The sequence below is a fragment of the Callorhinchus milii genome, unplaced genomic scaffold (genome assembly GCF_018977255.1).
Source record: "Callorhinchus milii isolate IMCB2004 unplaced genomic scaffold, IMCB_Cmil_1.0 Scaffold5, whole genome shotgun sequence".
Lineage (NCBI taxonomy): Eukaryota > Metazoa > Chordata > Chondrichthyes > Chimaeriformes > Callorhinchidae > Callorhinchus > Callorhinchus milii.
In genome coordinates this window covers 36,169,354-36,197,040 of record NW_024704746.1, presented here as the reverse complement: position 1 = coordinate 36,197,040, position 27,687 = coordinate 36,169,354, and the positions used below count along the sequence as shown (strand labels likewise).

At 37.6% G+C, this 27,687-nt stretch overlaps 1 protein-coding gene across 1 annotated transcript; it reads right to left on the bottom strand.

The window, feature by feature from the left end:
• Nucleotides 1-27,275, bottom strand: cpsf6 (cleavage and polyadenylation specific factor 6). The gene is given in 12 exon segments (XM_007903726.2): nt 1-2,269; nt 14,046-14,240; nt 14,836-14,989; nt 15,398-15,513; nt 15,963-16,299; nt 16,302-16,466; nt 16,998-17,051; nt 17,208-17,378; nt 18,667-18,812; nt 19,725-19,828; nt 20,500-20,718; nt 27,077-27,275. Coding segments are annotated over 11 exon segments (1,716 nt in total). The 5' UTR covers nt 27,137-27,275; the 3' UTR covers nt 1-2,269; nt 14,046-14,050.
• Nucleotides 27,276-27,687: the final 412 nt, after the last annotated feature.

The window sequence follows — 27,687 nt, the reverse complement described above, 5'->3', positions numbered from 1 at the left end:
CAATAGTCATTTTCTAGGTTTGACCAACAATTAATTTACCTACACCCAGCCAAACATTCACACAGATTGAAGCAACTCAGATTTACAGCTGAGGACAAGTGCAACAAAAATGAAGTTATCACTTTTAGAATTAAAAGAAATTGGAACAGACATGGAAGTGTCCTTTAGGAAGAGATACTAATTTGTACATTTTACAATAACATTCAACCATCTATTCATTGATGAAACATAAGGAATTAAATTGACTTTCCAAAAATACATATCCAGATAAATTGCACATTGGAATTTTTCAAACTGTAAGGGACATACACGATACTGATTGATATTCTATGGCTACAACTAATGCTGATATTTTCTGTGTGGGACAGGTAGGGAAGAGCTAAACAAAAAAAATGAAACTAGGTATTGCTGCGTAACTGAGAATAGATGAGTTTGACTAGTCTAGGATTCAACACATCTAGTTTTACTGACCTTTGGAAAGACTATGAATAGTGATTATAATAAGAAAAACAATTTCCCCTTCTCTTCACACTTCCATTTCCCCACATTTGTATTATTTGTCTAGCAAAAAAGTCAACTCCATGGATGCATTAATAGTGCTCCAACCTACTAAACATATTGTTGTAAAGGAAAGGCCTACTGCTTAATTTTGGCACAATACCACAAGGCACTTGTATCCAATGGCCTGGGTATGACTGACAGAACCTGAGACCAAAGTTCAGTCAAGGTTATTACCCAAACCTGGGGCCTCTAAAAAGGAATCCAATATTACCACTGGAGAAACAAGTTGACCACAGAACTATCATTATTACTCTGTCGATCTGTTAAAACACATACCATTTTCCAACGAACAGACGTGCTTTAGACCAAACCATTCATACCTTTATAAATTAAACATTGTTTGCATTTGGCTGAAAGTGGTCTCAAGTTTCACATATTGATCATTTTAAGACTATGCAGTGCAAATAGTCAGTACTTTTAAACAGAAAGTTAATGCTGTAATATCCTTTGTACCAACTTGTTTTTTGTAGATTAAAACCATCAAAATGTAATCTACACAAACTGCCTTTTTAAACGTACATACAAAAACATTACCTAATTAAAAAAACACAAGGCTACAAAGCACAAAAAATTAACTGTGTCTTCCCTTGAAAACTAAAAGCAGTGTGCAGAGGTTTTGGTGTTTTTTCCAAAAGCAAATTATTTAAGCAAAATAAACAGATACAGAACTTTCATTCTCAAATACTACAAGAACAATTTAAATATGAGCTTCTATTATCTACATTCGAATTGTCTTGTACTGTGTTCAGATTAGTAAAGGCAAAATATTTGCTATCCCAATTAAATATCCTGCATTAATATACAATGCAATGCTTTTAACATTTCAGAAGCATACCATCTGTTCCCCCTTCCAATATTTTGCTGAGTTGGAATTTAAAATAAGTGGTTCTTAATTTTGTTTCCACAGGAATCGGAATTCATCATGTTTAGACATACAAAAAAAACATGTTAAAGAATGTAATGCTCTGATTTGTATGTCTAAGATACTGACTGAAAGATTTTAAATGTGCTCATTTAACCATCACTGATTACTCTTATCGCAAAGATACACCTCTATTAAACTGCAATGGAAGGTAATCAACCAAAAGAAGCACCAAACCAAAATTCTTAAGTATCCAAGAAGAGCAAATTATACAAATGCTGGAGTTTGTCAATGAATACACCACAACATACAACTTTCAAAAGATTCAACATTCTTTAAAGAAACTGAATCCGAGAACTTCCATAATCTACACAACTGCAGGCTCCATTTAACAGTTTATTACAACACTAATAGTACATCTATTTAGGTAAACTGAAACTGAGCTGCTTACAGTCATTATTTGAACATTAACATTTTTTGTAACAATTTTGGTAACAAGATGAAAGAACTATAAAAACATTCAGTGAAGCTAACAACTTTTAATTGTATACACATCATGGACATCTAACGCTTAGAATATGAATAGGGATGCCAAAGCTTTTAGTAACTTTTAAGTCACACAGGTTGTGTCCAAATAAAATGGTTAATCAAGCAACATAAAAAAAAGTAGAGCAATCAGTTACCATTACAGTGGATTTGCTTTATTCATTACTGTTGCTCCATTTAACCACGTAGCCTGAGAATTCCTGTTCAACCATGAAATTCCAACAGAGGGATAAAGGGCAGTCTTTTCTGTGAAGAGCCTTGCTGTTCTTTTGATCTTGCGAGATGTTCCTCTTCAGACAACTGTAATGCGTCAAAATTCATGATGTAGATTTTGCTCTTCCCTGAATTTACATTTGTGCATATTTCACACCAATATTCTAATGAATTGATTTAACTTATGTATACATTAAAGTCATGCATATTAATATCGGTAACGTGAACAGCAATTTTTCATTATTTAAAATACTACATAGAGCAGAGTTTAGTTACCAGGCTTTCAGAATACATATGCATAAATATCTTTTGCAACAATTAATTTCAGACATTCCAAACAATATGCATTTTCAAGACCAATATTAGAGCAAACAACAGTAAATTAACTAGTTAACACAAGTCAAAAGTACTTTGCAGTCAGTTAGATGTAAACCACATTTTTTTAAAAAATAAACTATTTTAACTATGGCAATATTGAACCACCAAGCCTAGTTGTTAGAAAACGTTTCATAAATAAGAATGGGCCAAATTTGTGACCTTTCACCAAAGGGAAAACTGTCAAGACTCCTCGCCCACCACAACAACTTGCATTTATACAGCGCCTCTCACACAGGGTAGTGTCTCAAAAGCACTTGGCAGTGGCGGAGCACGATGCTGAGCCGGGGGGAAGGGGAGGCGACTGCAGGCACGTTCGAAGAGCAAGGGCTTCAAATGCGACCTGAAGATGGGGAAGGAAGGGACAGGCGGAGGGATACGGGAAGAGTGTTCTGGAGCATAGTGGCTGAAAGCCCAGCTGCCAATGGTGGAATGGAGGGCACAAGGGACATGCAGAAGGCTGGAGCAGTCGAGCGGAGGCAGCGAGTTGTGGGTTGGAGGTAAGCAGGTCGGAGAGACAGGGAGGTTCCAGTCACTAGTTCTCAGAGTTTCTAAACCTGTCAGTTTGATACATTAAAAAGCCTACTTACATTTTGTGTTTTCAAAGTATTTACTGCAAAGTGATCAAACAAAATAACTAACAAGCTGTAAACCTTCATGTGTTTACTGTTCTGTAAGAACAGGTACATTATATTGAACTCATACTAAGTAAAAATGTGTTATTTATACAGCAATTACTCTAATGGCTTGCATACAAATATCACAAAATATGAATTCTTGAAATAGAAAGCCGAAAGTACAAAGAAAATTGGGGCCATCTTTGGAACAATGAAGGAGAATGACTTCACATCAAAATGAAAAGTTGATACAGTATTAAAATCTAGAAAGTGTGGTTTCTGACCATAGGTTAAATATCAACTTTGGATCATTCATTTGGAAATGTTGCCCTTTCAATATTTCAACAACACATTTTCAATAAAAACAGGCATTTGTTGGAAAAGATATAGCAACTTACAGAAAATTAACAAGAAATACGTCCTTGTAATCAGACATGCATATGTGTACATTGCTTACTGTCAGTTACATTAGCTTCTCGTAAAATACTGTCATCTAAAGTTATTTAATTATTTTCAATCAAACTAACCTAACTGCATAATAAAATATTCTCGTTACCCATGTCCCTCAACTTATTTGTTCCTGTAAAATATTCCCCACAACTGCTGTCAGTACCGTGAATCAAACGTGCTCTCTATATTGTGAATTCTATTACAAAGCAGTAGTGAAAACAAGACAGATTTAAATACTTTGCCTTTACTCAAGCTGCTGACAGCAACCTACTGTGTGGAAAAAAAATCTGCAAATTATTAATTATCCAGAGGCTGTGTTCATTATCCATGAACCTGGGGTTATTAGCAATAGTAACCTCAAGCAAAGAGCAACTTTTCCATTTTCTTTGCACTTCACTTCAGGTACAGTTTCACTTTATACATCAGGAATGAATACAACTAATTTTCTACTGCTGCAATCCCTTCACGCTCAAAAGTATCACATACTGCAAATTTTGCAAGTGAACCAATCTAATATTGCAAGAAACTGTAAAAGTTGCACTCCCATTAGGTTTGCAAAACATACAAGTTCTGCATTACCTTAATTATTCACCCTGACTTTTTAAAAACTAAATCTCTTAGATAATTAAACCTGTATTCCACTCAACTTTGATGAAGCAGCATTTTAATCCTGCTCCATTTCTCAAGGGACTTCCTTAATTTGCACCAACACAGATACACTTTGAAAACCCTAAAGTTGCATTAATTCAATATTTTAACAGGATCATATGTGACAACAAAATAGAATCTCATTAACTCACATAAAAATGACTTTAAAACCTTGTGCACATTGCACCTTTACAAACGTGTGAACTGCGTCTGAGGGCACAATGCAATGAGCAAATGATCTTTTGCTACTTGGCTACCCTGTTGCAAAGCCAGTTCAAAATGGCATCAACTAGTGTAGAAATCACAAACAGATATTTGCTTCTGAGGCTCAGAGTGAATACTTTCACTATTACTGTTGACAAACATTCTGTAGTTCTCACTGCTGTTAACTAATCCAAAAACATATTCTTTCTGCAGCCCAATTACCCACAACAGAAATTGATGGTTGTTAAACCTTATTGTTTTGAGTTACTGACCCAAATTTAACAAAAACTTCCTTCAAGGTCATTGATATTTAAAAAAATTAAGTTCTAAATAATGGGGTAACTGAGTAACGATTCTGATTTTCTATGAAAATATTTTAAATTTTTCTTTCCAGCTCACACACCATTTCTCAGACATTAGAGCAAGGAGGAAACCTTTATCAGATTTTAACTGATTTAGGATAGACCATTAGATTCACAAGTGGTCCTATAATGGCCAAACCAAACTAGGACTACATTATAAGAGAGAACATGGGCATGAAATCCCCTGCAACTCCTTGAAAAAAATGTTTAGATGGCAAGTGTATGAACTGTTTTCCTTTCTTCTGCACAAACCAAGTAGCTATGTGCATAAGGTCCAGAATGCTCACAGATGGACTGATCTCCAAATATCATTTAGAATGTCTTTTTTTCCAGAATCATAAACCATTAAGAAAGAATGTTGGGTAATATACATCAAGGAAATGATACAGATATTAAAACAGTTGTACAAATTTCCATAGTTAAGTTCATCACAAGATTACAATATAGTCATCTCAAAAATGGAAGGTTCCTAAATAAGTGGACAAATTAACAGTTGAAACCAATGTAAACAAAAACCTTCAATATAAAATTAGCTTTTAAACAAAACCCAAAGCAGTGAATTGCATCAATTTTTTTGGTTCCTAGAATAGTAATGCACAACTTCCCGAAGTGTGCCCAAATTGTGGACTGTTGTCCAGATTCTAATAACATTCTTGCCTATGAAAATACTGTGTTGGTTAAAAGCCCAAATCTAACAACTGAAATCCAAAGTCTGATTGTATTATAGCAGTACAAGTATAAACCCTACAGAAGTCAATCTGATAATTCACATCAATCTGTTTTACAAACAGACCATATTTATACACAAACACCCCCATATTAATTCTTGTACACAAAACAGAGAGACAAGACAAGCAGGAAATAAAAACATGAAATGACTGGGGTGAAAAAAGTTATAAAAACAAAGATAAAAGTAGCAGAGAATCCATAAGAAACCAGAAAAGTGGATAGGAAGATCGTATTATTTTTAAGTGTGTCAAGGCCTAGTAAGTTATAGAAAGAACTGAAACCAGTGGAAAAAAATAGCAAGAAGGATAACATTCAGCCATAGAAATTCAGAAAATACTTGTGCACGAATCATACATAGAAAACATTCTTCTAAACACAGATTTACAGAGTATTTTCATAACTGATAAATCTGTTAAAGTGCCTTGCAAGATAATTTTTATGAAAATAAAAAACTACCTTGCCACAAAATTACATAATTCCAACCATTCTATTTACACTTCAATTGTATACATTTCATGCAACACCTTATTTCCTCAGAAAAAATCAAGAATAGCAGAAGACCGCTTCTCATAGACAAGGTATTGATTTTATTGATGAAGTAAAGCAAGTAATGTTGTTTTGCCACTCAATGCACATCCATTGTCAACATCACCAGTGTGTATCATCCATTGATTTCCACATGTGGAGAAGGGAGAAAGAACTTCGGCCATTCACTGCTAATTTCTCAGGAAATAAAACATTTACACTTGAAAAAAGTATTTAATAAAAAATACTTTTGCCATAAAACTATTCCTCAACAAATACATTAGCCTCACACTTGTCTGCCGATTCTATACAGGGCTTTATATAGCATTTATTGTGATAAAAATGGCTTTTCATAAAACAGTTAAACAAACGCCAGAATAATCTGTTTTCCTATTTAATCACATAAAAAGTAGAATTTTAAAGACTCATCATTTCTTCCAAAGCAGGCAAATGCAAGGTTTAGCTTCAAAATGGTTGCTACATACGCTGCTAAACCTAACAAAATGCAACTTAAAATTACAAAACATTGATGAAGAAATGGCATGAGAACATGCAATACAACAAACCTGTGACATTTGTTCACTATGTGTCCAGTGTTTATGACAACTAACCATACATCTTAGTAAGACCAAAAATTGTATTGAAGCTACATTAGTATAATTACATAGAAAATGATACCTTAAACCCACTTTGAGATATTGTAGAATAATATACAAACATTTGGACATGTGAATAATGGGTCTAAAATGCTTTAAAAACAATTGTAGCACTTAGCAAACAAACTGGACTTGGGGTATTTTTTTTTAAGATTATCAGATACCCAGAGGAATTTAAAATGATCCAGCCAAGGTACAATCAATCTTTTCTAATGCTATACAAACTCAATTTTCAGTATTACAGATGTATTATTGGTGTAACCAAATGTCCTGAAATGTCTTTTTTTAAAATGTAGTCAAATATCATTTACAAACCAAAAATGGATTTATAAAAAAAACTGCTTATTTGTACAAGTAACAAAATCAAATATTATTTCTAGAATTAAACAAATTGTGCAGAAAGTTTCAATACAATTTTGTTTTACTGAAATTCAGCACGTTAGGTCATAATATGAAAATAGGGCAATTTCTACGACCTAACTCACCTCAAATAAAAAGAGCTGCATATTAAAAGATGCCTGAATACACCACCCCTCCTTTTTTTAATATAAGGATAGAACCCCTCCACACACACAACAAATGTTTTCAGAATATTAAAATATTATGGGAACAATAATTTGTTATCCAAATAGCAGACCAATGATGCAACTAAGTATTTATATTTTCTGCCATTAAAATTATCAAATAGTAGTCAATTTATCAATGTTGTCCTACCAATGCAAAGATTGGGCAAGTTAATATTAAAGGCAGTTTGCCATTCTACATTATGCCCTCACATTATAATTGGACAGATTTTAAATTGCTTGCCAAATGTAATACCGAGTTGCCCAAATAACCCAATTAGACTGGAAACATCCATATATCTATTGCCTCAGTCTCCCTGGTATCTAGATTTTAATTGTTGGCTGAGCCTGGCAGTAGATATTTTGTTTAGGATTTAGAGCCCTGGGCAAATGAATTTGAACCAGTAAAGAGGAATTTACACAAAAGCTATTCCAATGCTGACTCTGACCAGAAATACCTGTATATAAGCAAATACTTAGCTGTAGCCCTTCTATAACAGATGAGATTATGGACAGTTCAGCAGAACAAGTTTCGCATTTAAATTACAATGCTATAGAAATATAACCAACACATTGTCAATTCTGTATAGCAAAGTGGCTATATAGCATTGTTTGAAATGTTTTCCCCATATATTCTAGATTTATTTTGGCTAAATGGAATTAATCAATATTGAAATTTTTTGTGTTTAATTTAATTCAATTTATGTTGGAACAATGGGTCTTTGGAAAGTTTTGTTGTGCATTGTGTTAAAGACAAACTTATTAAAATGAACAAACCAACATAATAATCAGTTTCAACAACTTTATTCAATGCACGTATGGCAACTGGACTACTAAAACCCAAATGTCAAAATAGGAAATAATATCTCATGGTGATTAACTATACAGGCATTCCTAGCAATGCAAAATCCATCTTTTTCTAACAATGGAATTATTTTGCTCTCAGGTTTTGAACAATACAAATCCTGCAAACGTGCTCATCTTTAGGAGACATTGAAAATGTAAAATGTGGCAATGTATTGAGATATATTTATTATCCATTCCAGATTTCTATACAGTATTATTTCCTGCCGTAAGTTTGGCATGGGTAAATATGAAATATTGAGGTATTGATCGGTCCTGCATAAAAACAAGTAAATCCTACTAGCCGTACGATCAGTTCAACAAATACAGCACGCAAATTAAATATTTTTACTTGTTCCTTTCAGGTTTTTTGTCTGAAGGACTGCTTGAGGTTGAATACATTGGTATGTTATATTTTGTCATTTGGCTATTTAGAAACAAAATTGATTTGCAATTCAAATGCAGCCAAATATTTTCACCAAATGCTAAGGTCATCAATATTTATGGTCTACAATTTAACCCACAAAATTAGCATAAACAAATTACCGTTTTGAAATTCCAAAGTTGTGAATAATTGATTTATCTTGAAATAAAATTGGCCTGGTAATCTGTCATTACAAAACAATTTTCTATCCTGGCATGACAAATTGCTCATTTTAAATTATACCACAAAGGAAACAAAAGCAGTATTTTTGCATTTGTCATATTTGGTACAAGTTTTCTGCTTTAATCATAACAGAAAAAAAGCCAACATCTTCATTGGGCATGATTTAGTATGTACCAAGATACTAATACAAATTGCAGCATTTTTTTCCATAACAGAATTTTAACAATACTCAGTATATTATTCATCTACACTGTAATCTTAATTTTTGTAGGGCAGAGTATCAGTAAATTCAATTTCCTCTCACTTTATACATTACCCATAATAATTACATTTCAAGTGAAAATAGCACAATCAGATCTTAATACGGGATCTAAAACTGAGCAATTTCAAATGGAAAATCTGAATTAAAAAATCTGAGTGTAGATGCCTTCTGATAAGTGAACATTCACCCGCCTCACTTACAGGAACCATACTCCAAAAACAGATCAGATTGTAAGGAGTTCCAATGAGTAAGCATTGATGTGCTTTCTGATCCCTTAATGAAGTAATCCCATTTGAAATCATCACACCTTGGACCTCTATATAGGTACAACAAAAATACTAAACTTTTTTTTTTAAAAAAGGAAATCAAAACAGAATCAGATACAGAAAATTACCATGTTAAATAAATTTAAAATTTCATTCAGAGGAGAAAACCAAATGTATTGCAAAATCAGTTTCAAACTATAATTTTACATACAATTAACAGGGGAACCAACAAAAATAATTCAGGCTTCTCAACATACCAAAAAGCATAAACAAATCTAGATTTATTTTGAAAGATGGAATCAATGACATTTTTAAAAAATTATGTTTTCGGAGTAACAAGTGGTAGTTAAGAGTTTCATTTCGTGCTAAACTTAGTTCTGTTTTCATTGGAAACAAAAAGAAAAGCATAGAAAGAGAACAGAACCCAATATAAAAAGCAACTATTGCAAACTACATCAACACAATGGTTGCAATTTCACAGATACCATATCTATGCAACACTTTACATAACGGACGCATTGGGCCAAGATAAATGCAAAACCACTATTCTAATTCAGCTGTTTATGCAAGGAAACAAATTGAACCTACATGTGGCAGATAGAATTGCAATATTTGTCTGACGTTCAGATGAATGAGCATGATTGAAATGAAGCCACTGATAGCTATCACAATTTTAAGTGACCAGGTTAGAATTTTACAATAATTTATGAAAGTACATTCATTTCCACCGTTGACAGTTAGCGCAACCTCTAAAATGGTTGTCAAAACTTTAACACTGTTATCAGATTAGGCTGTATCAAATTCAATATAAATTTAAGAAAAAACTACAATACCAACTTTATTCACCCCCAAAAGAAGCAGAACTGTGAGTCTATCAAAAATCAACTTTTTAGATTAAAAATCAATTATAATGCAACAAATTTTAAACAAAAGATAAACCTGGTCACTTAGCACAAAGTGAGGAAACACACTGAAAGCTAAGAAAAGCAATCACATTGGATCTCACAGGGAATCTTGTATAAGTATAGTATAATACTGTTAACATTCACTAACGTACAACCTTATGTTTGCTGTCACATTTTTGAAGGAGACGGCCTTAAATTCCATTTTGAATTGTCAGTTCTGACTGCTGGACTGACAATTGACATTATAAACTATTCAGTCAAACTGTTAATGGAGCAACAATGGATCACCTATTTATGGCACACAAATTTAAGCCTGCTATTCATTTATGGAGCTTTTAACTTGTCTTCAAAGAACATCTACTAATGTAATTTATACAAACTCCATCATGTGGCAATTGTGTGAATAGGGCCTCACATTTATTGTGATGCACGACTGGTGAATATTTCAGACTTCATTTATGAATAGACAAAAAGCCCTGGTGCATGAGACATATCTAAAACTGGTTGCAAGTTAACCTCAAGGGGACTTGTTTGTGGCCGGGGGGGTGGGGTGGGGGGGGTAAATGAAAGGAGAGAACATAATAGCCTAACGTCCTTAAGTACAAGCCAACATATTTTCCTTGAAATAAAACTAAAGATAAAGCAGAAGAAAAACTATTAGCCAACAGCTGTTGGTTTTTTTTCCATTGTCTTATTCCACAAGTCACTGTGTTCTCCTCCAGCCAGGACACAGACTTCCCAATAACTGCAGTTCCATGTTCAAGCCAGTAGGAGAGATGATACAGTTGCAGAGAACTTAAAATGAAATGCTTCTGTGAGGCACTCCAACAAACAGAACAACTCAACTGATTGAAATGATCCAATCAAAGAAGAAAGCCGAGGTCAAATTTACAATCTGGTTGGGAGGCAGTTAATCAAGCACTTCTGGTACTTGACTGGGGAACCAATAACAGTCATTCAAAATAATATTTCCATTTGGGTGCAACTTGCAATTATTTTATCACATTCTGGGAAATGCAGAACATTGTAAATGAACAACAGTTTAAAGCACTGTTATGAAAGGTTTCATACAGATATCCATCTCTGAATTTCTGAATAATTGTACACTGAATAATTGCATACCTCATATGAAAGACCAATTTTGAAACCTTCATTTTTAACTTTTTAAGTGAAAGAACTTATGCAGCAATAATACATGGGAAATTATTAAATTAAATGCATCTATGTTTTGGTGGTTTCACAAAGAAATTGTTTACATGATTCTACAAGGGCAAATGACATATGATTCTATCAATCAAGATATTGTACAACCACATTTATGTGGGTAAATAATTTAGAGAAAATATACTCCATTTTGAAAGTCATTCCTTAGATTTGGAATTTTCTATCATGAAAAACATTTTACAGCTTACAATGAATCAATCCTATGAGCTGTGTTCATCAACTGTTTCAAAAAAACAGAATAAACTGATTTCTCGAACATCTACTAAAAACATTCACAATGTTGAATAGCAGACAAATATTTTTGAACTCATCATAGCAACAAAGACATTATCCACCAAAAATCAATATCCAACTCTAAAATTCAAGAAAAAAATAAGCCTTCTAACACCTGGATGGTTAAAATAGTAAAATGATTCACCTGCCCAAAGGAAACCATTAAGTTGTACATAGCATTCAGATAGTGATCATGACAGATGACATGATCTATACAAGACTGGTTCTGGATGCCAAAGATGAAGCTGAATATTTGGATTCTCCTTGTAACACCTGCAACCAGACTTCCTTTGTTTTCCCTGCATTACTCCAGAAGTATTAAAAATAGTGAAAAAGTAGAAGTCTGCTACAACTGATTTCGAGGCCTAGGAAACCACAATCTCATAAAATAATAGTGCAATTCAGAAAAATTGTAACTGGACAAAGATAAGCCAGTTAGTACTGAACAAAATGCAAATCAAGGCTCCCATTCCTTTTTATATATTAAAAATTAAAAAGCACCATATATCCTGTAAAAAATAAGGCAGATGACTGAAATGTTAAGAGATCCACTATTTCATACAATACATTACATCTTCTGGATGATCCTATTGATTCTTTCCTACTTTTCAGTCATAGATATGACAATACATTAACAATATAATGAAATAAATACTATGATGGTCAACATTTTTCATATCTTAAGATGCAAAATAATGACAATTATTTGTACTTTTGCTCATGTAGGTCTATCAAAATATAATCTGTACAAATTTTATAAATCATGTGCATAAGACAGAACTACATATTTAGGAAGTTTAAGTTAATACTTAATGTTTGTTCTGTAATGATCCCAAGGCAACTGTGCAAGAATACCCATTTAGAAATACTACAAAATATGTACATCAATTGGGTTAAAAACGTTAAACATTTGTCTATCAGCCTATTGCACCTTTACAATTTTACATTCAGAAATAATTCTTGAATTTCTATAAAATGGAAGCAGTAACAGGTACATTATACCTGAAAAAATAAGCCATTACTGAATGTTTCTTAGGGTGTAAAGATTCCCTTTAGCCCCAAATCACTGTATACAAAACCACAAGTTCTAATGGCGAATCGATGAGTCAGCACAGTCCCACTGCCAGGCCTCCGCAAATACTTTGCAACTTGTGGCTGGAGGTTTGTGCCAGCTGCATAGGGCGACACCTCTCAGTTCCCTATGGAGAACCCCGCCCTTTAATTCACAGCTTCTCTAATGTCTTTCCTAATATTACTTTCTTGCATTCACATATTGTACATATTGTTCCTATAAATTAAGTCACTTAATAGAAATAAAAGTTACAAATTTTAAATATTTGTAAAAAACCCACACCCCTGAATAAGAACCATTTATTCTTTTGTAACAAAGCTGCCAAGAGTCAAAAAGCTCACATACAGCAATAAAACGATTCTGTAATCTGCTCCACCACCCACCCACCCGACAATAAAAAAATCTTTATCTGAGGCATGGCATTCTGGCATCCCTTTTAGGACACATCTCCTGTTTAAGTGCAAATAGTTCATGTTGTACTAAAACACACATCAAAACACAGCTCAGCACCGAATGTTGTTACCCAGCTCTGAACTGCAACAAGATGTTACAAGTCAGAAAAACATTTTCAGAAAATGTTAGTCTTTTGTCAGTTATTTCTGAGATTATAAACCACAATACAAGGTAACTCCACTATTAAGTGCCTCTCTAAGAGTGCTAGTTTCCTTTTAATGTGGATCTTCTGTAAACCCGGGTTACTGAAAGTTCATTACACCTCAGATGAGGACCGGCTGGCTTCCTGCGCAGGAGCTCTGCTGATCCACGCCTGAAATGTTGAAATGATGACCTGGAAGCAGGATAGGCGTCCTTTTTTTTTGTAGACCCGTTATATGATGCAGAGTGCAATTCTTTGATATGAAGCAAAGTTACCTTACATTTCCGCCAAATCCCTTGTCAGAAAAGGTAACATAAAGCAAACAAAATTTAAATTTTAGGAAAGGACATAGGGAGGCACCATTCAAAGTTAAAATCTTTCAGAAGAATATTTTAATTCTTCTTTTTTTACAAAATAGCGACGTGTGAAATAGTGTTTAAATTAAATTATAATAAATTCAAATGCAACACAAATTAGACACTGACCTGCATTCTTTATGTTTCACATCAAAGCAATACTTACCGAAGCTCTCATTGTTATTTGACTAACACGCTTAAACAGCATCTGTGCAACCTTACTCGTGGTCCCAGTTGAGTCACTGTACAAAACTGAAGAATTCTCAAAATCTGTTTGCAGAAGTCAGAAAATTAAATATTTTACAAAATCTAAGTGAACTAAACAACCCACCTATTTTAACGATGACGATACTCTCGTTCTCTGTCCCTCTCTCGGTCTCGATCACGATCGCGATGCCTTTCCCGCTCTCTACTTCTTTCTCGGTAATAATCATCATGTCGATCACGACTCCGTGAGCGCTCTTTGTGACGTCTGCTTTTTTCTCGTGACCTGCTGTGGTCTCTCTCTCGTGAGCGTTCACGTTTTCTAAAAGACATAGTTACTGGTTCAGACGATTATTTTTTTTTATTTAGCAATACTAATTGATTTTGTAAGAGACTTCTCCAATTCCTCTAAATAATTTTTTGGGAAATTTGATCGTTACTCAGAGCTTTTGTTGCAGCAAAAAGACTGAACAATAAATCCCTGGAGTATCAGAAATAACCATAGCATTTTATAAGACAGTGCTCAAAAAATCAGTACACTACACTCTAGTTAGAAGTGCAAAGTTTCAGCTGCAATTGCTTACCTATTTGCATATGTACTAACATGAAGAGGGATTCCCTCTGGCATTTTAACAAGTGTACCAATGTAATGACCCAGATGGATTAATTTCAATATAACCAGACCAATATTTGATTTAAACTCAATAAGGTTAAATTTTAATCCATTTCATTCTTCAAGTGGAACATTGAATGGGATATTTCTGGTCATCAACTAATAGTTTCAAACACAAATTTAGGTAGACAGATGTCAAATTTTGCATAAAAATAAATCTTTCAAAATAAAGAAAATACACAATTGTATTTTGATCAATTCCAGCACTTTACCAAAATGACAATAGTTGAAGTTATTGGTTTACCTTGACCCAGAACCATACGATTTTGACTCTATTCCATGAAGACAATCCTGTAGGGAACTTATGAGAACTTTGCAACGATCATCAGCAGATACTTTTGACTGCTTAATCAAAGAAATAGCAGTAACCAGAGTCTCAATAGCACTTCCGTAATCACCTGCAATTCAAACAAAAAGTTATGAGATTCTGTTCATACAATTATAGTTCCAACATCTAGATCTTGTCTGCCAGCAGCATCTCAATGCCCCAGAACACCACTACAGCAGCAATGTGTCCATTTTTGTGACGTAAATTGCCCTAAATATAGTTGAGTCAGAGGACAAATTCTGTAAGGTTCCACTCCTGATTATTATCCAGTGACCACTACAAGAAAGCAGTTAATGGTCCTTGGGCAAGGATAGAGTGAGATTTGCCAGTCAGTCCTCTCCCCAACAAGTAAACACAGCAATTCACATGAAGAATAATTTATTTGATGAGGCACATGTGGAATCATATCTCACACAATTCAACACCTAGAAAACGTGAGGATGGAAAGGAGACAAAAAACGTAACGCTTTTAACTTACCTGCACTAGCATCGGACACGGCCCTTGATATTGCACTGCTAGAAATGGCTCTGTTTCGATTCATTATTTCTTCAAATTCTGCTTCACTCAGTGGAGTTCTTGAGGAATCCATATCTCTGTCACACAAACACAGATTTTCACAAACACACCTGGTATCTGTCAAGATTCATACGAATCATGTTGTTACCAAACTGAAATAATTTGCTGGCATCCAGCACTAATGCATGAAACGTGGGTTATATATAATTCTTATTTTAAAATGTTTGGACCTTGTGCATGTAACCTGAGCAGGCCGTAATTCATTCAATTATGTTGTTACATATTTCACTGTCATGGATATTAAATACTGTAGCTGGATCATTAATCAACAGAGTCAAGTCCTCAAGTGATGGATTTGTACCTGATAAAAGCATTCTAGCCCACTAAAAGGCAGATCCAATTAAACCCAATTAAAGCCTAAAAATAACCTAAAAAATTGGCCTTCAAAAGATATTGCTTCCTTTTCTGCAGGTAAATAAATCTACGTGCTTTAATTGAAATAAAAATCCATGCCAAGTGTGCGTACCTGCCAGCAGGCCCATAGTCCCCTCGGTCATATGGTGGAGGACGTCCATATGGATCTGATGGAGGGGGTCCACGACTGTCAGAGGAAGGAACAACACTATTGGCTGGTGGTGGGAAAAAGGCAGGATTGACATGAGGGGCTGGAGGTGGTGCCCCTGGAGGAGGACCAGGAAGATGTGGAGGAGGGGGGGCCAAGTTAATTGGAGGACCAATTGGACCTGGAGGACGTGGTGGGAAAGGGCCAGGTGGTGGAGGGGGACCTTGCTGAGGAGGAGGGGGGCCAGGAGGAGGACCATATCCTGGGACTGGAGGTGGAGGACCAGGAGGGAGAGGTCCTAAGGTGGTTGCCCAAACGGCTGCCCTGGAAACATAACTGGGGGTGGTGGGCGATCACCACGATTCGGTGGGCCGCCTAGTGGAGGAGGAAGGCCTTGACCGGGTGGAGGCGGCCCTGGAGGGCCTGGTGGGCCAGGAGGACCTAGAGGTGGCCGTGGTGGACCTTGCCCTGTTTAAAAAAAAGATTTTCACATGTTAGAGAAAAAAAAAGATTTTCACATGTTAGAGAAACTATGTCATTCAGCATAATTAAGCATCATTTTGACCAGTCAAATAATCTGTTAAGTTTTCAAGCAACCAGTCCTGTTTTCCATGACATTTGCAAATGTTATTTTGTAAACTTCTGATCCAAGGCATGTAAGAATAAAAAAGAACCCTAGCATATTTATTAACACCAAGTAATAACAATATTTTCTAAAACATTCGTTTCACCAAGAATTAAGGCGAAAGTTTCATTTGTTCCAATTACGTGTTGAATTTGACTATTTCCTGCCATTCTACAAACATGGTCAATTCTCTTAACTGGAATACATTTCTCTGAGGGTAACTGATCCTTCAAGTAAGGATTTATTATTCCACTTAAATCTAGCTTTGCAATTGTATTTCTTGTTCAATTATGTTACTTATAGTTAAGTGATTTAGAATTTTAAGTAAATTTATGCATCATAATTCACTACATTGATTCATAAATTATACTTACCAGAAAAAATGTGGTGAATCAAGCGCTCCGGGACGCTACCCCGCGTGAAGGGTGCTATATAAATGCAAGTTATTGTTGTTGAATCAGAAGTTTACAAAATAACTTTTGCAAATGTCACGGAAAACACGGAAAATAAAGCGCTCCGGGACGCTATCCCGCGTGAAGGGCGCTATATAAATGCAAGTTGTTGCGTTGATAAATTACACTTACCAGGAAAAGGTGGAGGCCCTCCCGGACCAGGAGGCCCTGGAAATCTGTCCCCACCAGGACCATTTGGTGGAAAACGGCCACGTCCCCTTCCACTTTGGGAAAATGCTAAGCGACTACTGGCTCCAGGAGGCCCAGCTTTGCCTTCCCCCGACATCTGCCCAGACTGAGTAGCTGCAAGACATAAAATACCCCAATCACTCCTATTAAACAATTTGCTTTTTAAAGGCAGTGCACACACTAAATTACTAAAACATCACTTTCACTACAAGTTAAAGGCTATACAGGGTAACAGGATCTATATAGTATATTTAGATAGGGAGAATCTTCAAAGTGCCAAGTGTCGGAGGGAGGTGACCAAGGACAGCCGAAGAGACAATTATCTGGACAGTTTTGAAAGCCCGGGTGGGGGGGGGGGGAGAAGAAGAGCTAAGGGGTGTCAGACTAAAGTAGATGAGCGTTCACCTGCCGATGATGAGGCAAAATAGTTACCTTGAAGAAGGCCAGAGTTGGCAGATTGGAGAAGACACGTTAATGAATTTTACCAAATGCTAAGAGGAGTGAGCTATTGTTCTGGGATGTCAACATGAAAGCCAGAGATTTCTTAAAAGAATCCTGCTTCAGTGAACAGTGAATTATGCAGAACAAAGGAAGAAATCTTAGCAATAACACGAGCAGAAGTTCTACAGATAGACAACAGTGAAAACCACTCGTAATATACTGTAGGCTGCTTACATCAAGTGCATGCAAGTATTGCAGTTCAAGGAAGTGATATTTAAGATTTCAAGGTAAATGCATTATGATTAAAACAATTACTATGTTCACATTATATATACACAGACATGCACATCGGTGACCAGGGGTGGCCACATGCCTCGGCTCTGGCCACCGCAACACAAAGGGGGCAGCCCACACCTTAGAGGCAGTATAGGAGAGAGAAATGAGGATGACCCCCCCCCCCAATGTTACAGGAATTAGCTATGAGCAACAGGGCTCTTTACTCTTGAGGGAAGACAAATCAGAGGGGACTTTATAGAGATGTATTACATGTTAATTGGGATTGAAAACTAAACCTAGAACAATACGTTAGAATGCACCAAGATAGTAAAATGAGAGGACATAGGTTTACAGTTGTAAAGGGCAATTTCAGGACAGACGCTAGGAAATGTTTCTTTACCATGAAGGCAACTAACAACTGGAGCAGTATGTCAGGAAGGGTGGCTAAGGCCATGACACTGGACTCATTTAAGAAAAACTGCTTCATGCTGTGATGGGAGGGCAAGTAGGGTGGGTGTGATCAGATTGGCCGAAGAACCTAATTTATCCAAAATAATCCTGTGATCTTGATCTGCCAAATAGCCCCTTTGCATACTGTTCTATGTAATTTTACAAAATAGTTACATTACATTTACAGTTTACATTAAATTTACACCCAGACAGTTCAGTGTTTAAATGTGCTTACATTTTCTAGACTGCATTTCAAACTGACTGAGGGATTGTTTGTTGCATGGCGTGACAATGGGATTCTGTCCATGCATATCTCGCTTGGGAAGCATATCCAGCAGCTTCTTAGAGGATGCTTCAGATCCCACGCAAATGAGTGCAAACCTAGAAAAGGCATCAAGTAGATATACTGGTCAACAAGCATCAAGACCCCATTATCACACTGCTAGCAAACATTTTTAACAGATAATGATATATAGCACAAGAAATTACTTTTGATTGGCAGTTACAATCATTCTTGTACTTAAATTATCAGTTATTTACATTTATAAAAATTAATGATAGTTTCCAGAGCTAGCCCAAAACTTATACAGCTCATACCACTCACCAGCAACCGACATCAATACAAATCCCAAGTTACTGCAAACTGTTAACTATTCCTCTCCCCTACACCAGAAGGTGCTGACCAACGTTGCGCGCAGATCCATAGACATCAAGCATCATTCAGGGCTTTACACATGTGGCGATTAATGTAAGAGTGTTAACAGCAAGTATCAGATGGCCATTTACTTGTGCGATATCGCAGACACCTGATAGCCACACACGTGCACTGTTTTTTTTAAAAACAGACGTAATAAAAAGTACAGAAGAGGGAAAGGAGAGATTTAAGAACTGATGTTCCCCAAAAGCACAAGGGAAACTTTGAGAAGGTTTTGAAGCGAGTTTCAGAAGTGGCATTGTGGCTGTAGACATGATAAAAAAATGACAATAGGAAATTATATTACAAGAACAAAGTAAAAATAGGACAGAGGAAAAAAAGTTAAAGAACGTGATATTTGTGTTTAAAATAGTTTATGTTGTTTGCAATCATTACAGTAACAAGCTGGACTCAACATCTCAGCAGCTTTATTGTAATTTTAGTGCTTTTTTAAAAAAATCTAGCCATTCCAGGGAGATTGATTTGCTTGGAGCTGCCAAGTGAAGTTAATACTACAGGTACAGGATCTTAATTTGTGTAATTGTGTATTTTGTCTAACCAGTAATAACAGAATGTTTGAATGTATTCCATGTGCTTACCCTTTTGACTGTCCATTTGCCCGGTTTTCAAAAAACTTAATCTCTAAAACATCACTTATTCCCATAGAATGAAGAGCTTCTGTCAAATCCTCATCGGTGGTCCACTGTAAGACATGAAAAACAAAATGTTTATTTGTAGACGAACATGGCTGCCAAGGATGTGAATAACTAATTAATTGAGGATTGCTGGTCAGGATACTGGGAAAAACTAGTTTTTATTCCCCAAAAAAGTGATTTGCATCCACCTGAAAAGGCAGGACATCGGTTTAACCTATCCTGTTTTATCCTGAAGACAGCACCTTCAATTATCTAGTACCCCCCCACTGAGTTCAATGCCCCGACATTGGACTCGAACACATAATATTCATTCGGACTCGAGCCTGACTTAGAGATGAGAGTCCTATCAACTGAGTCAGGAAAGTTCAAAGCAACTCAAATAAATTGTAATTATGATTTACAGACAAGAGATTTGACAATAATTTGTTCGATCTAGTGCCTTATGATAAAAGGACGGTAGATGCTATCTGAAGATGTCAAAGTGAGTATAACAGCCAGATTTTCACAACACTTTCAAATCTATTGTAAAATTTGTGGGAATTAACAATGTATGACTTCATTAGAATTTAACTTTCAAACAATTTTATTAATGAACTTAAAGAAAATTGATTTTTTAAAATCAAATCACGCAACATACTGTAAAATACATTAGCTCCTGCTAACCTATACTATCCAACTCTCAATCTGTAAGAGAACAATTGCAAGTCCAGCTGCTTACCCATGTCAGATTTCCAATATACAAAGCTATTCTCTTCCCAGTGTAGGTATAGACAATGTTTGGGCCCATAGAATTGGAAGACTTTCCACCATCATCTGTAACAGACTGTGGAAGGCTGTCCATATAATCACGATCTTCTGGTGCATCTCCATTATTGGCAGATGGTGATATAACATCATCATACAAATCTATCTGATCATGTCCACTGTATTCAGACTCCTAAAATAAAAGAAATAAGGCTTTTGATTATGCAAATAAAACAAAATTTTCCATGGCAACTTTTACCAATAGTCTTACAATAAACTTAAAAATGTTTTGAATGCAATGTTTCTAGAGTAAGAGTGAACTATAGAAATTCAAAATAAGCATTTGAAAAATTAAATAGGTTACCAATAAATTTCATTTCAACCTATAGCAGAATGCAAATGTGCAAATGGGAAATATACAGATATCCCCACACAAAATATTCTGATTGAACATTCCTTTGCACATCAATATTCTCCTTTGTATTCCATGTGCAGTGCTTTTATATTCAGTGATCCTCATGGAAGCACATAACATAGAAATCAATACCAGCTTGGCTGTGAATCTGTGTCCAATCCATAGTTCAACGATGCACTGTTAAGGCCCACACAAGGATAATGGCCAACAATCTTGGGAAAGGTACCAGAAGGCAGCTTGGGCCTATAGAACTGTATCTCAGGATAATTGCTATCAAGAGTAGATGTGTAGGCAAACAGCAGCCAATTTGGACACAGCATTGTCCCATATATAGCTATTAAGTCGATGACTAATTTATCTGGAGGATTGCTGGCCGAGAGAAACTTTCTCCTTGAATAGTGTCCACGTACATACAGAGGGCATTTCAGTTTAACATTTCATCCAATGGACCACGCACCTCTGACAATGTAGCCATCTTCCAAACCCATTCCTTAACTGGAGTCAGTGACATATACTGTCTAGATTTACAAAATAAGAAAGGCCTTACATTCCAAAATTAAAAGCAAGACACTTGGAAATGGTATGAAAGGTCTATCAGCACACAACACATACCATGAGTTCCCAGTTTCCCGTAGCTGAAGGGAACAGAGGTCTATATAGTAATTGGGAGAGTATAAGTCCTGACACGTGCTTGAACCCATACCTTCTGACCCAGAGCAAGAATGCTTCAAACTGAGCCAGGATGAAATCTTTAATACATCAGCAGAATCATCTGTCCAATCATCTTCTGTTCAGGTCAGTGCGCCCAGCACTTACATATATGATTAGTGAGCTTAAGTTTGAAGATATGCCAGCAGGAAAGCCATTACTGTAATCCTCAACTTCTATACCAGCAGACATACTCAAATCACGATCATTTGGGTTTTTTCTGCAGGCACTTAACTGAAACAAATGTAATATTATGGGAGTATTTGTGCCAAACACTCCAATCATGCATAGTAAATGTCCACCTAATCAAACCTGGAATTAGAAAATTAACCAGATGCTAAGAGCTGGATTTGTTAGAAGTTGCTGCTTCTGCTGCAATTTCCTTCAAATCCTGTAAGTCTTAAAACTTAGACAAGTCAATCAAGACTTCTACCTTCTATTCCAAAATAAATGTAGATTTTGACATCATTTACACAAATGTCATTTTCAGCAGAAATAAGAACATCTATAAATGAAAAATGCTGAGTCAGTTGAAAAAGTGCTTTTACTCTCGCTTACGATGTACAGCATATGCAATTGATCACAATCACAGGAGAAATAACTACAGGGTGATCGCATAACAGTATTATAAGTAAAATAGGAAACAGCATCACATAACAGTATTATAAGTGGAATAGGAAACAACAAAGCCACAGGACGAGGTAGTTTTAAGCACAGGGACACTTTTTTTCCCCTCATCGAATGGTGTGGCTTTGGTCCTTGGAGAACAAATTAATTCTTGGATAAATATGCAACATAATGTTCTTTGCCATCAGCATTTCTTTCACATTTGCTCTGCATAATAATGCTGGAAGGAATCTTTCATGCTTACAACTTTCATGCTTTTAGTTCTTAGGTTAGGGAAAAGTAGTAGAAATATTAAATGCACATTAGAAGCTGATAGTCCCATCACTTATGTATCTAATTACTACCAGGATATGCTAAATGGGCATCAAACATAAAACTAAATGCATGAAATATTTTATTTGAAACAGCTGTGTTACACATTACAATAAATCATATATGCATTTCACAGCCCAAAGAAATCCTAAGAAATCCTGAAACACTTTAAAGCTCCAATTAAAATCATTGTCATGTTTTAACATGATTTTGCTAAAAATGTACAAGTGGCTAGAATATGTCAGTGAAAGTATATACAAGTGCTAACTTTTTAAAAAAAAAACTTTTATAAGATTAAAAACGCTTTAAATTTCAAACAATGTTATAGATAACATGTGATTAAAGCTTCAATTGAGTTTTGTTTTATATATTTCAGCAGTAAAACAATCTAGGAATGACTTTTAACATAACATGGAGTCCTGTAGCTCAGTGGTTAGAGCACTCGCTTTGCAAGCGAGAGACCTGAGTGCAATTCCAGGCAGGGCGAAACCTTGGACAAGTTTCCTTACTCCACACGCCTAATAATCCCTCCAAAACCAAAAACAATAATACAAATTGGTCATTTTCAATCTACGACTGTTTGTGGGACATTGCTGTGCGCAATTGGCTGCCGCGTTCGCCCACAAATATAGTCAATTCACTTTACAGTGTGTTCTGTGAAGCACTTTGGGACGTCCTCCCGACGTGAAAAGCGCTATATCAAATGCAAGATTATTATTATGTAGGAGCAGGGGTAGGCCATTCGGCCCTTTGAGCCTGCCCCGCCATTCAATCATGGCTGATCTTCTAATCTAACACCAAATAATAAACTAACCCTGCCTTATCCCCATATCCCTTCATCCCCTTTGCAATAAGAAATCTATCTATCTCAGTCTTGAATATGTTCAAGGACATTTTAGACATTCTAGATCTAAGGTATTAAAAGTTTAGTCCAAAAATGTTATACATCATTTTCACACTGGCTTGGAGGGTAAATGCAGTAGAACTTCGAATATATCTGTTCCATCAAGGTCTGTGCTGGGTTATCTGGACTCACAAAACACATATGTAATATCAAACAGGCACCATTGTTAAGGAGAAGATAAATTCATGGAGAAGAAAAAGTCATTTTCTCCATGGCATGTGAAAGGTAGCAATATATAGTATGAAGTAAATAAAAATTAAGAAGCAGGTTTGAAGATATTAAAGTTTGAAATATAGGAGCAGTATTTAACCCTACCTTATCAAATGTGGGCAATGCCTCCACAGTTTAAATTAATCAATTATTTATAAATTATTAAGTTGTTTGACATACTACTTTAATGATAAACAAAAAATAGTGAAGCTTAGGAAGTGAACTATTCGTCCAAAGTTCCTGTCTCTAACTAAACTTCCTTTGAAGAGATAAGATAATAATAATCCTTGTATTTGATATAGCGCTTTTTACGTCGGGAGGACGTCCCAAAGCGCTTCACAGAACACACTGTAAAGTGAATTGACTGTATATTTGTGGGTGAACGCAGCAGCCAACTGCGCACAGCAATGTCCCACAAACAGTCATGGATTGAAAATTACCAATTTATTATTGTTTTTTTTGGTTTTGGAGGGATTATTATTAGGCTCTGTGTGAAGTAAGGAAACTTGCCCAAGGTTTCGCCCTGCCTGGAATTGAACTCAGGTCTCTCGCTTGCAAAGCAAGTGCTCTAACCACTGAGCTACAGGACTCCCCATTTCATAGAACACATATGTGAGGTCCCCATGGAGCTGAGCTGGCTCCAAGGTAATTTAATTGGCAACGGAATACTGAAATTGAGTTAACCATCCATGGAAGTCTCGTTAGTCCAGTTCCTGAGCCAGCAGTATCAAGTGGTTTGAGACGGCCTTTCAAGACAAAAGCCGCTATCTAAATGTAAACTGTATTGTAATACTTTTTGGGATGAGCAAAGCAGGTTGCATCCCTCTAGGAGGACCGTCAGTGCGAGCAGGTCTTCTCAATCTACACTCCATCTGGAGCTAATGTGCAAACGGGTGCATCCCAGAAAACCTCCAGTGACTCAAATAGAAATTAATTCATAAGAGTATTCTCAGAAAGAGTTCCAGCTATATCATCACACAGTACTACACATCATCAACTTTTCCTAGCTCAATAGCATCCAGAGCAGCGACCAGCCATGTCTGATGCTGAGGTTTGTACTGCTCATCACATCGTTTTCAATTACGTTGACATGTTTTCAAATGTCCTAGCAAAACAGGCTATCACTCGAGAAACCGACCCTTACCAGTATCTTAAGCCCTGAAATGGCGCACCCCTTTTCTACAAGTAGACAGCCTCCAGCATAAGATGGATCCAATTTAAAACTGGTGCTGCATTGGAACATTCATCTGGTTCACCACAAAAAAGTATTTAGGTCATACTGTAATTCTGATTTAGTTATACAATTAGTAAGAGATTAAATTAATTGATTGTGTAAAGTTTCAAATTTCCTAACAGGAAATTTTGCCAGTTTGCCATTTAGAAAATGTCCCTCCTCTTTCCAATTTTCATGCTAATTATTTTTAAATAACTGAAAAACCCAGGTAGATTGAAGAAAACAAATCCAATTAAGTTGACAGCAGTTATAATTCCCAACAACATAAAATCAAAACTGACATCACAGAATGAAGCTATTCTGCCCACCACAGTTGTGCACACATGCTCTCTGGAGAATTGTGAAGTCCCACTGGAGATTTTAACTCTAATCCCATTTCCTGCTCTTTCCTCTTACTGTTCAATATTAATCTCTCATGCATTTACCCAATTACCTTGTAGCTAACTACTTTAAGACTTCACGTCCAAAGCCATTTGTGGCAAGATAACAACAACTTGCATTGATAGGGCACTCTTTACACAGGGCAGTCTGAGCACTTAATGATTTGATACCAAGCCAAGGAAAGGGGGGGCAGGTGACCTAAGACACAGTTGAAGAGGAAGGTCTTCAGGTGTGTGATCTGAAGATCAGGAAGGAAGAAGTATTGTGGAAAGTTCCATAGTTTCGGGGTGTAGTGGCTGAAGACACGGCCGCTCATAGCACAATGGAGGGGGACAAGCGAAGTGCAGGAGGTGGATGCAGTTGGTAGTGACATCACATAACCCTCCAAATCTTTCAATCCCCTTTCTTCGTTCAGAAAAATACCCATTGAGGCTCACAGAATAAAAACTGTAAGCAAAGCATCACAACAGTTCGAAAAAGGCCCATATTTATAGAAAATTATATTTACTCCAATTGTCAGAAATCTATAAGTTCGTAAGCAATACACATAAGAAAGAGAAAAAAAAACCATGGGTAGTTATCTGGTAAGCATCGTAGCTAAGTGTACTTTGCGGATCTTTTAACACCGAAAATCAAAGCAGTTGAGAGCCATTCATTCACGTCCACATGTTAACGGGTCCGTTTTAGATACTTTTGTAAACCTAAATGTTTATTGACAAACGGAAACCCCTATAAACCACAACAAAGCAGAGGATTTTTTTTCATTATTTGTTATTTCTGGAACTCGCTAATCGTTCCCCTCCCCAACCCGCCCCTCCAGGATTCAAACTAAAACGAATTTCACACGCGAATCGGGGGCAAAGAACGGGATGGGATTCGGGTCCAAAAGGACTTGCCCCCCGATTAATTGGGAGGGAGAGAGAGAGAGAGAGGGAGGGGGGGAAACAGTGCTGCTGCACTGAGGCTATAAAACCCTTTTTTAAAAAAAATTTAATATTTAATTTTTTTTAAAAAAGGAGCCATTTGTGGTTTTCCCTCCGGACCCCTAAAGCCGTTCTCTCCTTTGCACGGAGTGGAAATGGGTGGAGGAAGGAGCCCGTCGGCGCCGCCATTACCTGGCCGGCCTGGGGGAGGGAGCTGCAGTGGTTGGCGCTGTGGACGCGGCCTCTCCCGCTCCCCGCCGCCGCCGCCATGTTGTGCTGCTCTCTCTCTCTCTCTTTTTTTGTTGTTCTCGCCGCGGGACGGACGCCCGACTCGCGTTGGGGCCGCCGTCGTCCACCGCGAGCGGCCCTGCGCCCGGGACAGCGGCTTCGACGCGAAGCAGCACTGGCGCCGGGCGGCAAGTGAGCAGTCGGGCGGGTGGTTAACGGACGGACGAGCGGATGAGCCGTTTGTAAAATGAACGCGCTTATCCGGGAGGGGAGGGAAGGAGGGAGGAGAGGGCAGAGAGAGAGTGAGGGAGGGAGGGAGGGAGGAGGCGCGCGCTGCCGAGGCCTCAAACCGGCCTTGTGACCGCTCGTCATTCCCTTACACCCGAGGCGGCCCGACCCGACCCCGCCGCCCCGGCCCCGCCGCCCCGGCCCCTCCGTGCAACTTAACAGGTGAAAAACAAACGGCCGCCGCGGCCTGAGTGACTAAGAGGAAAAGGAGGCGGCAGCGAAGCGCAAGGTCCCGACTTTCCGCCCGTTCTCCCCAGAGCTCGATTCCCCCTCTCGCTCGCTCGCTCGCTGCCCGGCCCGGCCCCCGCCGGTGGCCGTTACCTGGTTAAACTCCTCGCCGACATCGGCGTAGATGTCGATGTGATCCACGCCGTCAGCCATGTCGCCGCCCGCACTGCGCTCGAGCGGGCGTTTGAAGCCTCCGCGCTTCACTTCCGGCGAGAGCGCCGCTCACAGGCCGCGGCGGGAACTGCACCACACACTCCATACACAACAACAGGGCCTGACTCTCCCCCACCAACACACACAGAGACCCCCCCCCAACACTCACCAGCTCACAGCGACCCCCCCCCAACATTCACCAGCTCACAGCGACCCCCCCCCAACACTCACCAACTCACAGAGACCCCCCCCCAACACTCACCAGCTCACAGAGACCCCCCCCCAACACTCACCAGCTCACAGAGACCCCCCCCCAACACTCACCAGCTCACAGAGACCCCCCCAACACTCACCAGCTCACAGCGACCACCCCAACACTCACCAGCTCACAGAGACCCCCCCCCAACACTCACCAGCTCACAGCGACCCCCCCAACACTCACCAGCTCACAGAGACCCCCCCCCAACACTCACCAGCTCACAGAGACCCCCCCCAACACTCACCAGCTCACAGAGACCACCCCAACACTCACCAGCTCACAGAGACCCCCC